The 15,190-nt window shown below is 38.7% G+C and overlaps 1 protein-coding gene across 1 annotated transcript; it reads left to right on the forward strand.

The window, feature by feature from the left end:
- The first annotated feature begins 325 nt into the window (after positions 1 to 325).
- Positions 326 to 9,084, forward strand: LOC137652277 (uncharacterized protein DKFZp434B061-like). Its single transcript, XM_068385569.1, has 4 exons — positions 326 to 545; positions 2,487 to 2,588; positions 3,784 to 3,940; positions 5,944 to 9,084. Exons 1-4 carry the CDS (start codon positions 372 to 374, stop codon positions 7,539 to 7,541), a joined length of 2,031 nt encoding a protein of 676 aa, XP_068241670.1. The 5' UTR covers positions 326 to 371; the 3' UTR covers positions 7,542 to 9,084.
- The last annotated feature ends 6,106 nt before the right edge of the window (positions 9,085 to 15,190 follow it).

Consider the following 15,190-nt stretch of genomic DNA (forward strand, 5'->3'; position numbering starts at 1 on the left):
CCACTACCCATTTTCTATCCATTATTCCACCGTCCATTTTCTATCTATCATTCCTTTATAAATGTTTCTACATATTATTCAACCATGTGTCTTCTGTCTATTAATACACCGTCCGTCTTCTATTTTTTATTCTACTGTCCCTTTTTTATCTATTATTTTACCGTCCCTTTTCTATCTATTATTCTATCCGCCCTCTTTATCTAATATTACACCGTCCATCTTCTATCTATTACCGTCCGTCTTCTAGCTATTATGCCACCGTCCATTTCCTGTATACCATTCCACCATCTATTTCCAGCCTCTAACCCAACCATCCATTTTCCAGGGAAGCAGCGAATGATTGACATGTCAGGAGGCTCCTTCCAGTCCTCATGATGCGCGAGAACGTTGCTTCTGTCCACCTGAAGGACCTTCCTTCGTCAGGTGTACCACGCCTCCTTCACCAGACGATGCAAAGACAGCTGAGGAGACTGGCCCACCTCATGTTCCTACTTTTTCTGTTTTCTCTCACTTCGTGTGACAACGGAGTCGCAGCACAGAGGAGGGTATGTATAGGTTCAGTATGTATAGGTTCAGTATGTATAGGTTCAGTATGTATACTTTCAGTATGTATACGTTCAGTATGTATAGGTTCAGTACGTTCTTGTATGTTTAATGGTTTAAATGTCGCTCATGAATGGCAGGGGCAAGGGACGGTGACATTGCCTTATCGAGCAGTACAATGCCCTAGAGGCTGACCATATACACATATGAACAGCGGCCAAGCGCCCTTTCCACCCAAGCTAGAACCAAGGAGGGCCAGGTAATGGCTGCTGAGGACTCTGCAGATAGACTTATAAACGCCCCCAAAGCCCCCATCCCTACCTCACAAGGATGGTGAGGTTGCAGCGACCAAAGAAACTAATGAGTTTGAGCGGGACTCGAACCCCAGTCTGGCAATCACCAATCAGGGACGTTACCATATCGGCCACAAGAACCTTAAATTTGCACTCCTGTATATAATGTACAGTTGGACACAGGAGTCCCTGACACACCTCGCTCCAAAGAAGTGTACTTTGTCACACCTTTACTTCGCGGTGAGTAACCAAACAGATAGTGTAAGGAGAGATTGCAGAGATGGTGGGCAAGGCTAAACACAGGAACTCTTGGTGCAGATGGGGTGTGGCTTGGTGCATTTTTTTTTCAGAATGAGGTGTACCAGGAATTTCTGTGTCCAACTGTACTTGTGCTTGTCATGTTTTATAATTTTCATATTTGCTTGTTTGTATGTATGTATGTATGTATCTGTGACGATCTCAGTGATCCTTACGACGTTCTTTGGTTCTCTCTCTCTCTCTCTCTCTCTCTCTCTCTCTCTCTCTCTCTCTCTCTCTCTCAGACTAAAATTACCTCATTATATTACTTGCTATACATTTGACATAATGTTCTTGCCAATTGCCTCCTCTCTCTCTCTCTCTCTCTCTCTCTCTCTCTCTCTCTCTCTCTCTCTCTCTCTCTCTCTCTCTCTCCATGATCTCTATCAGCATTTTGTTATCTTATCCTCTCCAAATAATATCCAATAATTATAATCATCTCATTTCTATCTCACTATAAAACAAGATTAAATGGCAGTTCATAATAGGTGATGTTACTTTCCTGTCTATTTTGTTACTATGAAACTTGAACAAACACACAATTGATATATTTGAAGGTCACTGAAACAATAAAAACACATTCTTACTCTTCTTGTGTTTATTTTATAGTTGAATAAGTTATTAGCCATGTACAGTTAGCTTCATTAATTCTGGTACACTTCACGGGAAGCCAAAGAGTCGTCAGTGTACCGTAATTAGTTAAGCCAACTGTAAAGTACATTCACACTATTAAGTATCACACTCCTCATCTCTCTCTCTCTCTCTCTCTCTCTCTCTCTCTCTCTCTCTCTCTCTCTCTCTCTCTCCCAGATATATACCATAGACAGTCCTCCTTTTTTTGATGTGCATTAGTTTGTCTGCTTTGTTTTCTCTTATGCATTCTGTGACTGACTGAATCTATGCCCAGTTGATATCTTACTTGCCCGCATTTTATATTGCTAAGGAGGTTTTCCTGAGCATAAATTCTGTTATTATTATTATTATTATTATTATTATTATTATTATTGATGTTGTTGTTGTTGTTGTTGTTGTTGGTGTTATTATTATCTTGAAAACACCATAGCATATCTAAACAGGTTGGGTTAGAAATCCACTCATATATAGTTGTATATCTAAAGTTGTGGTTGTTATTGTTGTTGTTAATTATATTATCTTGAATGAAAAAAACCACAGCATATCTAAAAATACTGGCTTAATGTTCAACTCATATATACTTGTATATCTAAAATCGTGAACTTACGCACTTTGGAAAAAGTGCTAAAGCTTCTGAGTTTGAATATGCAACTATATATGACTGTAAATTTTCTATACCAATTACCATTATCATCAATTAATGAAATCCCAATTTTGCAGGAGGGCCGTACCTACCCCTTGTTGGGTAGTATACCCGAGACCGATTTTAACTGCCGTGGGCATCCTGCAGGGTACTACGCTGATCTGGAAACTGGGTGCCAGGTAGTGAATTATTATTATTTATTATTATTATTGAGGTTTTTGTTGAAAATAAAGAATGAATAAGGTAATTAATAGTCCTGTACATAATTTTCAATAGATTATTATTATTATTATTATTATTATTATTATTATTATTATTATTATTGTTATTATTATTATTAATAAAGAATGAATAAAATGATTAATAGTCCTGTGTCTAATTTTTAATAGACTTTGCCTTAAAATTATTATTATTATTATTATCATTATTATTATTATTATTACTTGCTAAGCTACAACCCTAGTTGGAAAAGCAGGATGATATAAGCCCAGGGGCTCCAACAGAGAAAATAGCCCAGTGAGGAAAGGAAACAAGGAAAAATAAAATATTTTAAGAACAGCAACAACACCAAAATAAATATTTCCTATATAAGCTATAAACACTTTAACAAAACAAGAAGAGGGAAGAGCAATTATATAGAATAGTGTACTCGAGTGCACCCTCAAGCAAGAGAACTTGTTTCTGTAACGCTTGAAGTTGTGTAATATAATTTATCAAATTGTCACAGGTTTCTTTTTTGAAGTACTATTGAATATTTATAAAGTTCTTATGTATGTGTATATGCACCATAAAACACAAATTCATGATAGTCTTTACCTACTTTATCAACTTCTTTGATTGGCAGGTATACCATTCATGATAGTCTTTACCTACTTTATCAACTTCTTTGATTGGCAGGTATACCATTCATGATAGTCTTTACCTACTTTATCCACATCTTTGATTGGCAAGTATACCATTCATGATAGTCTTTACCTACTTTATCAACTTCTTTGATTGGCAAGTATACCATTCACGATAGTCTTTACCTACTTTATCAACTTCTTTGATTGGCAAGTATACCATTCACGATAGTCTTTACCTACTTTATCAACTTCTTTGATTGGCAAGTATACCATTCATGATAGTCTTTACCTACTTTATCCACATCTTTGATTGGCTAGTATACCATTCATGATAGTCTTTACCTACTTTATCCACATCTTTGATTGGCAATTATACCATTCATGATAGTCTTTACCTACTTTATCCACATCTTTGATTGGCAATTATACCATTCATGATAGTCTTTACCTACTTTATCAACTTCTTTGATTGGCAAGTATACCATTCATGATAGTCTTTACCTACTTTATCCACTTCTTTGATTGGCAGGTATACCACATGTGCGACACCCTGGAAAAGCAGTACTCTTACTTGTGTCCCAACTACACGCTTTTCAACCAGAAGTTTATGGTCTGTGACCACTGGTATATGGTGAACTGTTCGTCTGCTGCTGATTTTTACAGCCTCAATGATCACATTGGGGAAGGTGAGGATTCTAACTGACCTGGGTTCTTTGGGGGTGAGGGGGGGGAGGAGACTAAGGTTGGTTTGGGACAAGTATTGTAGTGAGATAGATTGGTTTTAATTATTTTTATTAAGTGTGGTTGGCTTAACTGAGGTAAGGTTCGTAACACATTCAGAGATTAGTTACATGGTTATGTCATCCAATTTTCTACCATCGATACGTTGTCACTGTAAAATTGTGTCATCTTTAATCAAATAGCAGAAAATCCTTAAAGATATGTTATATATATGACATCATATGTATGATCGAAAGAGCTTGTCAAAGCAAAAATTTTGTTAATCCATATTTCATGATAACTTCTCAAAGTTTATTAATGCTAAGCGAGCAATAAATGGGAGATGGACGCAGCAAACACAAAATATGTGAGTATCTTAAGCCTGTAAGGGTTCATTACTCCTGGTATTTTGAGATGGAGTTGGGACAGATATAGGTTTGGGAATATGTTAGCCTAGTTGGTTGTACCAGGCTAGAGAACTTTGAGTAAGTGTGGTTGCTTCATGGAATCAGGCTAGAGAACTTTGAGTAAGTGTGGTTGCTTCATGGAATCAGGCTAGAGAACTTTGAGTAAGTGTGGTTGCTTCATGGAATCAGGCTAGAGAACTTTGAGTAAGTGTGGTTGCTTCATGGAATCAGGCTAGAGAACTTTGAGTAAGTGTGGTTATTTTGTGAAATCAGGCTAGAGAACTTGGAGCAAGTGTGGTTGCTTTGTGGAATCAGGCTAGAGAACTTGGAGCAAGTGTGGTTGCTTTGTGGAATCAGGCTAGAGAACTTGGAGCAAGAGTGGATACTTCATGGAATCAGGCTAGAGAACTTGGAGCAAGTGTGGTTGCTTCATGGAATCAGGCTAGAGAACTTTGAGTAAGTGTGGTTGCTTCATGGAATCAGGCTAGAGAACTTTGAGCAAGTGTGGTTATTTTGTGAAATCAGGCTAGAGAACTTGGAGCAAGTGTGGTTGCTTTGTGGAATCAGGCTAGAGAACTTGGAGCAAGTGTGGTTGCTTTGTGGAATCAGGCTAGAGAACTTGGAGCAAGAGTGGATACTTCATGGAATCAGGCTAGAGAACTTGGAGCAAGTGTGGTTGCTTTGTGGAATCAGGCTAGAGAACTTGGAGCAAGAGTGGTTGCTTCATGGAATCAGGCTAGAGAACTTGGAGCAAGAGTGGATACTTCATGGAATCAGGCTAGAGAACTTGGAGCAAGTGTGGTTGCTTTGTGGAATCAGGCTAGAGAACTTGGAGCAAGAGTGGTTGCTTCATGGAATCAGGCTAGAGAACTTGGAGCAAGTGTGGTTGTTTTGTGGAATCAGGCTAGAGAACTTAGAGCAAATGTGGTTGCTTCATGAAATCAGGCTAGAGAACTTGGATAAAGTGTGGGTGCTTCATTGAATCAGGCTAGAGAACTTGGAGCAAGTGTGGTTGCTTTGTAGAATCAGGCTAAAGAACTTAAAACAAGTGTGCTTTTATTTTGCCATCAGGTTAGAGACCTTAGAACAAGTGTCCTTGCTTTTATGGAATCAAGCTAGAAAATTTGAACAAGAGATCTTGCTTTTGTGGAATCTGGCTAGAGCGTTTGGAACAAGTGTGATGGCTTTTGTAGAATATTGCTAGACAACTTAGAACAAGTGCACTTGCTTTGTGGAATCTTATGGCTGAACATAATTATTATTTCTTTAGTATCACCCCTGACTGAAGGTTAATTAACATATATATTATGCTTTGATGTAAGAGTGGGATTGTAAGTAAATTTGGATCCTTTATAGAGAATAAGACACAAAGTTATGTTTAGGCGCTATTCATCTTTTCAATATCCTTATATCAATGTAAATTTGTCTTTCTCCAGCTTTTCAAAATTTTTATAGAGTGTCTTTTTTATAAAATGCACCTTTGTACATAACAAAAAGTTAAGAGTTGATATGTAGATTAAGGTCACAGTGAACTTATCTCTAATATTGTCTTGTACCAACAGTGCCAGGCAGCGGGGAAAATGGTAATGATGCCAATGATATCAAGGCAACTAGTGCCAGGAAGACCACCACTAGCAGTCGAGAAACTTCTTTGAAGGAGGCAAAATTTGCACCAGTGGCCTTCACTTTCAAGGCACCAGGTTCTTCTCCGAGACCTCCAGTACCTACAAACTCGCTAGTTCAGGACAAGTCGGTATCTGCGCCTAGACCATCATCATCGTTAAGACCTTTTACCTCATCTCAGACATCGACGACCAGAGCACAGCCGACATTTACAACGCAAAGGCCTCAAACTACACAAACGACACCTCGGACTTCAAGCACAAGAATACAACAGACCGTAACATCAACAGCAAAACCCACTACTACAAGATTTTTCCAGACTTCAAGAAGCTCCTTCTTACAGACTTTAAAGCCAACAGTTGCTACCACTCCTAGGCCTACATTTTCTCAGACTTTAAGCACGAGTGTTCATCAGTCGACTAGACCCACAGAGAAACCTGCCCCGATTAGACCCACAGAGAAAGCTTCCCCGACTAGACCCACAGAGAAACCTTCCCCAGCAGCTCCTAGCCGTTTCTTTGAGCTACCAAATATTGAGAGTATTTTCCAGTCTATCCCCAACTCCTTAACTAAACCATCACCACCACCATCAGTGTTTCTCCAACCCCCTCAGCAACCTACTGGTAGCAGCTTGGTTTCTGTAGATGCAAAATCTGGAGCAGGAAATAATACCAGTTCTCACCATGTCAACTTTTCCTTTGATCATATGATTCCTTTTGTCCAAACACCTCCACCTGGTACTCCATTCACTATGGTTCCAGGAGTTGTTGCCAGAGGTACTGGAAATAAATTCACATTTTCAAGTAGCCAAAAGAAGCCTTTTGATGAGATAGATTTCAACAGCATCTTTTTCCAGCCTCTGGTTCTGCGGCCAAAGGAGAAAAATCGGAAAATATTCACCACTGCCCCTGCATCTATCATACTGGATCCCCATCATCATCAAACATCTGGGTCTGACCAAGAGACACAGCATTCTACGACCACTCTGTTTGCTGCTCCTCCTTCCGCTAACAGTTCTACCAACAACGGAAGGTCTAACAGTACCTCTCATATTGTAGGTTTACGTTTTCCAAGCCTTTTACAACAACCCTCTCCACTAGTTTCTGCCAACGTTCCACCATTCCTGCCAACAATACAACAGACGCTTATCCCACCTACAATAATGAAACAAGAATTTTTAACCCCATTGGTAACACCTATTCGTTCAGGCCTACTACCACTCCAGGTAACAAGTGGAATTGTCCCCAGCTCTCGTTTCAAGTTCCCAGTTTCGCGAAGTAGTCGCGATTTCTTCATTCCTTCTCCTGGTCTTACCCTGCCGAAGGAGGATCCCACAGTGGGAGATAAGGACTCCATAGAAGAGCTGCAGAATGTACTATTCGAGTCAGTGCAGCCCAAGAAGACGAACATGACGATGGTATTCCCAGAGCCACGTAACGTTGAATTGACGACTCTCCAGATCAATCCAGAATGCCCAAAGTGCCATCCGGGGTTCTTGCGCCCGGGGCAGTGCATCCCTTGCGTCCATATTAAGTGAAATAACCTTCATGAAAACAGTATGAACATTATATAATCTAGATTGATTCATTGCAAAATTGAAAAGCTATTTGTGCGAACACTTCTACTTAATCAGCAATTATTTGGCCTTATATTGTCTATCTCGAGAAATATGCAAATGCCTGTATACTTTATTAATTCAACTTTAAAGGTAAATATTTATGAAATAATACTCTTCAAGCTTGGAAAATTAGTGTACATCAATGTGATAGATACGAAAATGTTACCGTTTTTAGGAGAATGAGTATACATCAATGTGATAGATGTGATAATGTTACTTTTTTTAAACTTCCAACCTATGTTACTGAAATTATGCCATAAAACATAAGACCTATGAGTTTCTTGATGTATTCGGAGTTTGAATATTGTAAAAGGTCTACATATATACTAGCAAGATTTGGTACAACTTGAAGTCCATGCTTGCAAAATTTAGCAAAACTTGAAGTAATAAGAATGTATTAAGAGGCATATGGTGCAATGTGTAACAATAGCTATGATTTTTTAGGTAGTTTATAAAAAAAAAGTTTTCATATCATACGTCTTCTGAAATTTGAAGGGGTCAAGTTGAACAGTGTATTTTGTAGTATGCTAAAACTCATTTGCATTTAATAACTTTAGTTGAAGTTTACTCATTGTAGTAAATTGATTTACACCATTTTTTCATCAGCACCCAACATAGGAATTAATCAATAAACAAAGTATCCCAATTTGGATTTCACGTAAAGAAATGTGCCACTAGCATAATGATGTGACACCAGCATTTCCTGTAACAAAATGTGCTGTGAACGTTTGAAATGGGGGTTTTAGAATGGAATTCTTAATTAACTCTTTCACTGCCAGTGGCGAATCCAGCAAAACTTCTGACGCAGCAAAATCTTTCAAAACCACATACCCTAGCTTGTTACTTACTGGAAAGCTAACATCAAGACCTGTCCAATGAATACCAACTTGTTATAAGTTATTTTAACACATATTTCCCTTTTTCAAATTTTGACTGTCACACAGGGAAAGGGTTAATATAAGTATATTTCTATAGAAGTCAAACTTTGCAATTTTAAATATATGTTTACCTGATTTAATGACTACAAATCTATTACAGACCTTGTTAGGAAATTTGATGCCCAGCTACATATCACATTTTGATAAATCTGATATTTTGTGTCTTTTTCTGTAAGACACATTAATAACAGATTAATGATCCATATCAGACATTACATAAAAAACTTGACATGTTATCAGTACCAAAACTGATATGCAAATGAAAAAAGATTTTTACCAAGAAAGTTACACAAAAACAACAGTTTAGTTAAGAAATATGATGTGCAGGCCACATCTCACCTCTCTCTCTCTCTCTCTCTCTCTCTCTCTCTCTCTCTCTCTCTCTCTCTCTCTGTTACGTAGTTTAGGTGTACGTCCCACTTTTGTTTCTCAAGTGTGTAATCCCCTGATTCTATTCCATTATTTTTCTGTATTTTTGATAGTTTTGTGTAAAACATTTTGTGTCGATTTTTGTAATAATTGAATAGATGGATGTTACATTTCATTAGTGTTTTATTCAGTTTACCCCTACACACACACACACACACACACACATATATATATATATATATATATATATATATATATATATATATACACAATATATATATATATATATATATATATATATATATATATATATATATATATATGTATATAATAAGTGTATGCATGTGTATGAAGGCATATGAATGTATGCAGTCTATATGGGCGTGTCCATGCAAAGTTTTCTTGCTTAAAAATCGGAAAAAAATGGATAAAAATTCTGAAAAGTAGTTCATGATATATTTACCCTCAAATCGTAAAACCATAGGAATTAGGTGAGTATTTAATATAGTATCTTTTGTTCTTCTATCTTGATATCATGGTATTCATAAGAAAGATAAGGTTATGTAAGGATTTAATATGAAAAATAATTGTAGCCCCATTCCAATATTCCTGCCAAATGTATTGTTCCGCGCTCGGGTGTGTCATTACAGCACCGACTATCGTTCAAGGAACACAAAAAAATAGTGCGTCTTGTTTTCGACATTTTCAGTAGTTAAGCGTTCTACATTTATCCAAAGGTTGGTACCGCTAATTTGGATAAAAGGTTCGGTATATTAAAGTGTCTTTAACAGTTGTTTTCAAATAAAAAAGGAATAAGCCTATATGTTTGCGATGTTGATAGGTCTAGGCTATTCCATTTTGAGCCAATTGCATAACTTTGTATGCCCAAATCATATGTAGGCCTACTGTGCAAGTTCAAGTCTAATGTATAATGAATATTAGTTTTGATAGGCTGTGGAACTTAGAAGCAATTTAAGAGGCCTCGGGTTTAGATGATTCTTCAGTAGTCTGTTTTCCCAATGTGAAATTATATTTTAATTTCGAATTATTAAACGAAATTGTGAATTCTAGGATATTGAAGTATTTTGACCAAATATCTGATAATTGTGAGGTACCTATAACTGATAAGATACGGGCTAGCTCTATATTATTTTTATAGAACATTTTGATTCGACTCAAATAGCATAGGCTGTTAAATTGTTGGTTGCCATATTTCCCTTTTATCATATGACAACCATTAGAAATAGGGCTATCTATTGTTCCTTGCCAATACCTAAAACTAAGTAGGTGGTCAATTATTTGTGGTGTGCTATATTTGGTAAATATACTTTAATTTTTAGTCAAATACATGAACCATATAATTTTTCCTACTCGTTATCTTGTCTTTTATGGATTTATGACCATTATTATTTGGGCAAACCATCCGTTTGATTTTTTGGACCCCTTTAAGTGAAGATATGAGGGATCCAAGTGGGAAACCGGGAGTTTTTAAGGTGCGAAAATGCAAACTAGCCAGCTCTCGTCCATTTAAATGTTTAAAGGCCGCTCATGAATGGCAGAGGCAAGGGACAATGACATTGTCCTATCGAGCAGGACAATGTCATAGACTGACCATACATATGATCAGCGCCCAAGGCCCCTCTCCACCCAAGCTGGGACCAAGGAGGGCCAGGGAATGGCTGCTGATGACTCAGCAGATACTTTCCTTTACTTCAAGGTCTGCTTATCTGGTCCTGTACAACATAGACCTATAGGTAGGACCAAGGAGGGCCAGGGAATGGCTACTGATGACTCAGCAGATACTTTCCTTTACTTTAAGGTCTGCTTATCTGGTCCTGTACAACATAGACCAATAGGTTCCCCCAAATCCCGCATCCTTAGCTCATAAGGATGGTGAGGTTGCAGCTACCAAAGAAACTAAGGCGTTTAAACGGGACTCGAACCCCAGTCTGGCGTTTATAAGTCAGTGACGTTACCACATCGGCCACTACAACCTTTATTGCGAATTCCAGTTTCGCTAGTAATTAAAACATCATATATTAAGCTAGAGTTCTAGTGATTGCGTGACCTAATTGTCGCTGATTAGTTTATTCCACAGATTATCTGTTTCGTGTATCAGATCCTTTATAAAAAGAAATCAGAATAGGCATTTCCTTTGTAGGTAGACCTAAACCATCTAATAAGTCCTAAGTATGCATCACAACTCCCAGATTAAGGAAGACCCAGGTGTTAAGTCGTATTGAGGGCAGGGTTAAAAGCAATTTTAATGCGATGCACTAGTCAGCAAAAGGAGAAGTCCACAAATTTCGTCATAAAATTCCATAGAAAGAACTATATACTTCAATTTCTAACCATATATTTTTCTATTCGTTATTTTGTTTTTATCCATCACTGACCATGAATGTTGGGGCAAACCAACCGTTCGTGAGTTGTTCTACGACCCAACCCTACGTAGTAATAATTACCTATAGTTTATACCTTGCTCCTTCAATAGGATTTGTTCTGTCATGGCTCGTTCACTCGCAAATATACTTTATCTAACTGATCCTCCGTTCTAGCAAGACAAACATTAATGTGCTGCACACACACACCACTTAAGTAACTATTAAAGTATCATAATTACCTTTAATTTATATGATTTTCCACAAATGGGTTTTGCTTCGCCGTAGCTCACTTCACTCACAAATAAGCATTATCTAACTGCTTCTCAGTTCGGGCAAGCAGTACATGGATGTGCTGCGCACGCCATCCACATAGGTAACTATTAAAGTATCATAATTACCCATAATTCATATCATATTCCTCAAGTGTGTTTTGCTCCGCCAATGCTTACTTCGCTCGTAAATAAACATTATCTAACTGCTACTCTGTTCTGGCAAGCGGTACATGAATGTGCAACGCATGTTATCGGAATGGCTCACTGTTGAATTACATTATCATAATTAACTATAATCAAATCGCGTTTCTTTAATGAATTTTGCCGTGGCTCACTTCACTCTCAAAAAAAAAAAAAAAAAAAAAAAAAAAAAAACTATTTCACTGCTCCTCGGCTCTGGCAAGCAATACATGGATGTGCTGCACATGCCCACCATGTGGTTAACTATTAAAGTGTCATAATTACTTAGAATTTGTATAACATACTTGAAATGGGTTTTGATCTGCTGTGACTCGCCTCGCTTACAAAAAAAAAACATTATATCGCTGTTCCATTGTTCAGGCAATCAGTACATGAATGTGCTGTGCACGCCTTCCACTTAGATAATTAATAAAGTAACATTACTACCAAAATTTTTTGCATTTCTCAAATGGGTTTAGCTCCGCAGGGGCTTGCTTCACTGGCAAATAAACAACTATCTAACTGTTTCTCTGTTCTGGCAAATAGAATGTGGATGTGCTGTGCACACCATCCATGTGGGTCACTACTGAAGTATCGTAATTATCAATAATTTATATCATGTTCCTCAGATGGGTTTTGCTCTGCCGTGGCTTGATTTGCTCGCAAATAATCATTACCTAACTGCTCCTCTGTTCTGATAAGCGGTACATGTATGTGCTGCGCATGCCGTCAACACGGGTCAATATAAAAGTATTATAATTGCCTATAATTGATATCACATTCCTTAGATAGATTACCTTTAATTAATATCATGTTTCTCAAATGGCATTTGGTCTGAAGTGGATTGCTTTGTTCGCAAGTAAAAATTATTTAACCGTTATTTATCTCACTGTTACTCTGTTTTGGCAAGTGGTACATGGATGTGGTTTGTACGCCATCCATGTGTATCATTATTAAAGTATCATAATTACTGATAATTTATATCACGTTCCTTCGATATGTTTTGCTCCACCGTGGCTCGCTTTGCTTGCATATATTCATTATCTAACTGCTCCTTCGTTTTGCCGAGAGAGTTTCATGGATGTGCTGTGCACACCATCCAAGTAGGTCACTATTAAATCATCATAATTACCTATAATTTTAAATATAAAACTTACCCGCTGGTTATATAAAGAGCTGAAGTCTCCTGATGCCCTGGCAGAAATTCAAAATCACTCGCTATCAAAGATACGGCAGGTGTACCCGCACCCTAGCGGTAGATCAGGTGGAACAACAACACACCTTCAGTTCTTCTTCTGCCCGCCTAGCTGGCTGTCGTATTGAAGTTCACTCTCGTGGTTTTACTCTTTTGGGAAGTCGTTTGGTGATGTACAACATTCTTTTCTGAGTTTAAGCTATCGTTAATTGTTTTCTCTTTATTCTAATCTTGAAATCTTTTTGTTTGAGGTTATCTTTATTAATATTTCCCTTATTTTTTGCTCATCGGTCTTTCACGTAACCATTCAAAATGGCCGACTCCTCCCCTGCTATACGTAGGTGTGTTAGTGAAGGGTGTCATACTCGACTTCCTAAAGGATCTATTGATCCTCATAATATTTGTGTGAAATGTAGGGGTAAATTTTGTTCATTTGATGATAGATGTAATGAGTGTCTTTCTTTAACGGATGATGATTTTGTAACATACGAACGTTATGTTAGGAGACTAGAGAGGGATAGAGTTAGGCGTAGTTCTTCACGATCTGTGGATAGAGCCTTACCTAATGTTAATGTTCCTAATCCTATTCCTTCCCCCGTGGTGGTAGATCAGGAACCTACTATGAAAGACATGTTTACAGCTATTTTGACTCTTGGTGAGAAAGTCAAGTCCTTAGCGGCAGATAGAAATACGATTTTTTCTGAGTTAAGGGTACTGAAAAACCGTGATTCTGTCGGAACTGTGGAAAGTGTTTCGGTGTCTGAATTTAGTGTACTGAAAAATCGTGAATCTCTCGGTAATGTGAAGTGTTTCTAATGTGTTTAGTGTTGTGGAGAGTGCGTCTGCACGATCTTGTCGTTCACCTAACCTAAGACCTCTTTCGAGCTCTCGAACCCATGGGAGAAGTAATGTCGAACGGCTTAAGGGAACGAGAAGCGTCATCAATCGTGCAGACGTCCCCTCGAACGTTCCTGTTGCCATAACCCAGGCCGTTCACCCTCATCATAGGAAAGATGAGGTTCATGCGTTATCCCCGTCTTCCGATGAAGGGTCGGGTAGTGGGATCTGGCGTCGCGCGTCAAGACCGCTTAAACGGATGCATGAACTTAATCGGCGTCAGGAATCGCCTGTGCGTCCAGGATGTAGTTCGTGGGACTCAACGGAACGTTTCCGTTCTCCCATCGCTTGCACTCCGGCTAAGCGTCCAGATCACCGTATTCGTGTTCATAAGATTCCTTCCGATTCAGACCTTGTTACGATTCATGCTCCTCCTCTTCCTTCGGATTGGCTTTCTTCTCCCGAAATACGTGTCGACGATGGAACGAATATTCCTTTAAGGAATTCTGAAGATCCTAAATGGTCTATGCTTGTGACTATGAAAGAACAACTCTCGTCGTTTATGGATTCTTTTCAACCAGGTGTTGGCGGTATGTCTGGGCGTCAGGCGTCGGACCAGTTATCGCACAGGCGATCGATGGTCTCTGGTGCTGACGAGTTATCGCTTAGGCGGTCTCCCATTTATAGTGTTCAACACCAGGTTGATTTTGATGAGTCACGTCAGAGAAGTTTGGTTGAACGGTTTTCGTCTTCTGGTCGTGAGGAAGAACCTCGGCGAACGTTTTGAAGAAGTGGATCGCCCGCGTCAACAACTAGTGGTCGCTTCGTGTCAAAACATCGATTCTCAGCGTCGACATCTTGACAGCTTTGATCGTTCGCGTCAACAGTTTTCGGACTCTACGCGTCCACTCAGCGATCTTCGGCAATTGCATTCTCAACAGCAGTCGGACTCTAAGCGGTCTCGGCAGTTGTTAGTTGACGAAGAACGTCTACCCATCCATGTTCCACGTCAATCAACTTCGACCTCTCCCCGTCAGTTGGATGCAGATGTTGACTTTGACAGGCAATCTCACCCAGACTTAGTTCCTTCAGTTCAGGCTGCAGCAGTTGCTACACTGCCAGAAGACGAACTTGAAGAAAAGTCGGATGTGGACGAGCCTATAGAGGAAGTTTCTGAGAATGAGGAAGAGAAGCATTATCAACATGCTGTTGATCTTCGTAAGTTTATGTTGATTCTTACTGGAGTTTTTCCGGATCAGTTTTCTCCTGTGGCCCCTCGTTCTCCGCCTTCTGAGTTCATCTTAGGTAAAGCAACCAAAGTTCCAGTTTATACCAAGATGGTTCTTTCTCGGTCCTCTAAACGGGCCTTGAAATTAATGGGTTCCTGGTTGGA

Source organism: Palaemon carinicauda, chromosome 13, assembly GCF_036898095.1.
Source record: "Palaemon carinicauda isolate YSFRI2023 chromosome 13, ASM3689809v2, whole genome shotgun sequence".
Classification (NCBI taxonomy): Eukaryota; Metazoa; Arthropoda; class Malacostraca; order Decapoda; family Palaemonidae; genus Palaemon; species Palaemon carinicauda.

What these genes read in the sequence shown, in the direction of transcription:
- LOC137652277 (XM_068385569.1), top strand. Translation starts at nt 372, where the DNA reads ATGATGCGCGAGAACGTTGCTTCTGTCCACCTGAAGGACCTTCCTTCG. An exon ending in GAGTCGCAGCACAGAGGAGG is followed by an intron (nt 546 to 2,486) that starts GTATGTATAGGT and finishes CCAATTTTGCAG; the next exon opens with GAGGGCCGTACCTACCCCTT. An exon ending in CAATGATCACATTGGGGAAG is followed by an intron (nt 3,941 to 5,943) that starts GTGAGGATTCTA and finishes TTGTACCAACAG; the next exon opens with TGCCAGGCAGCGGGGAAAAT.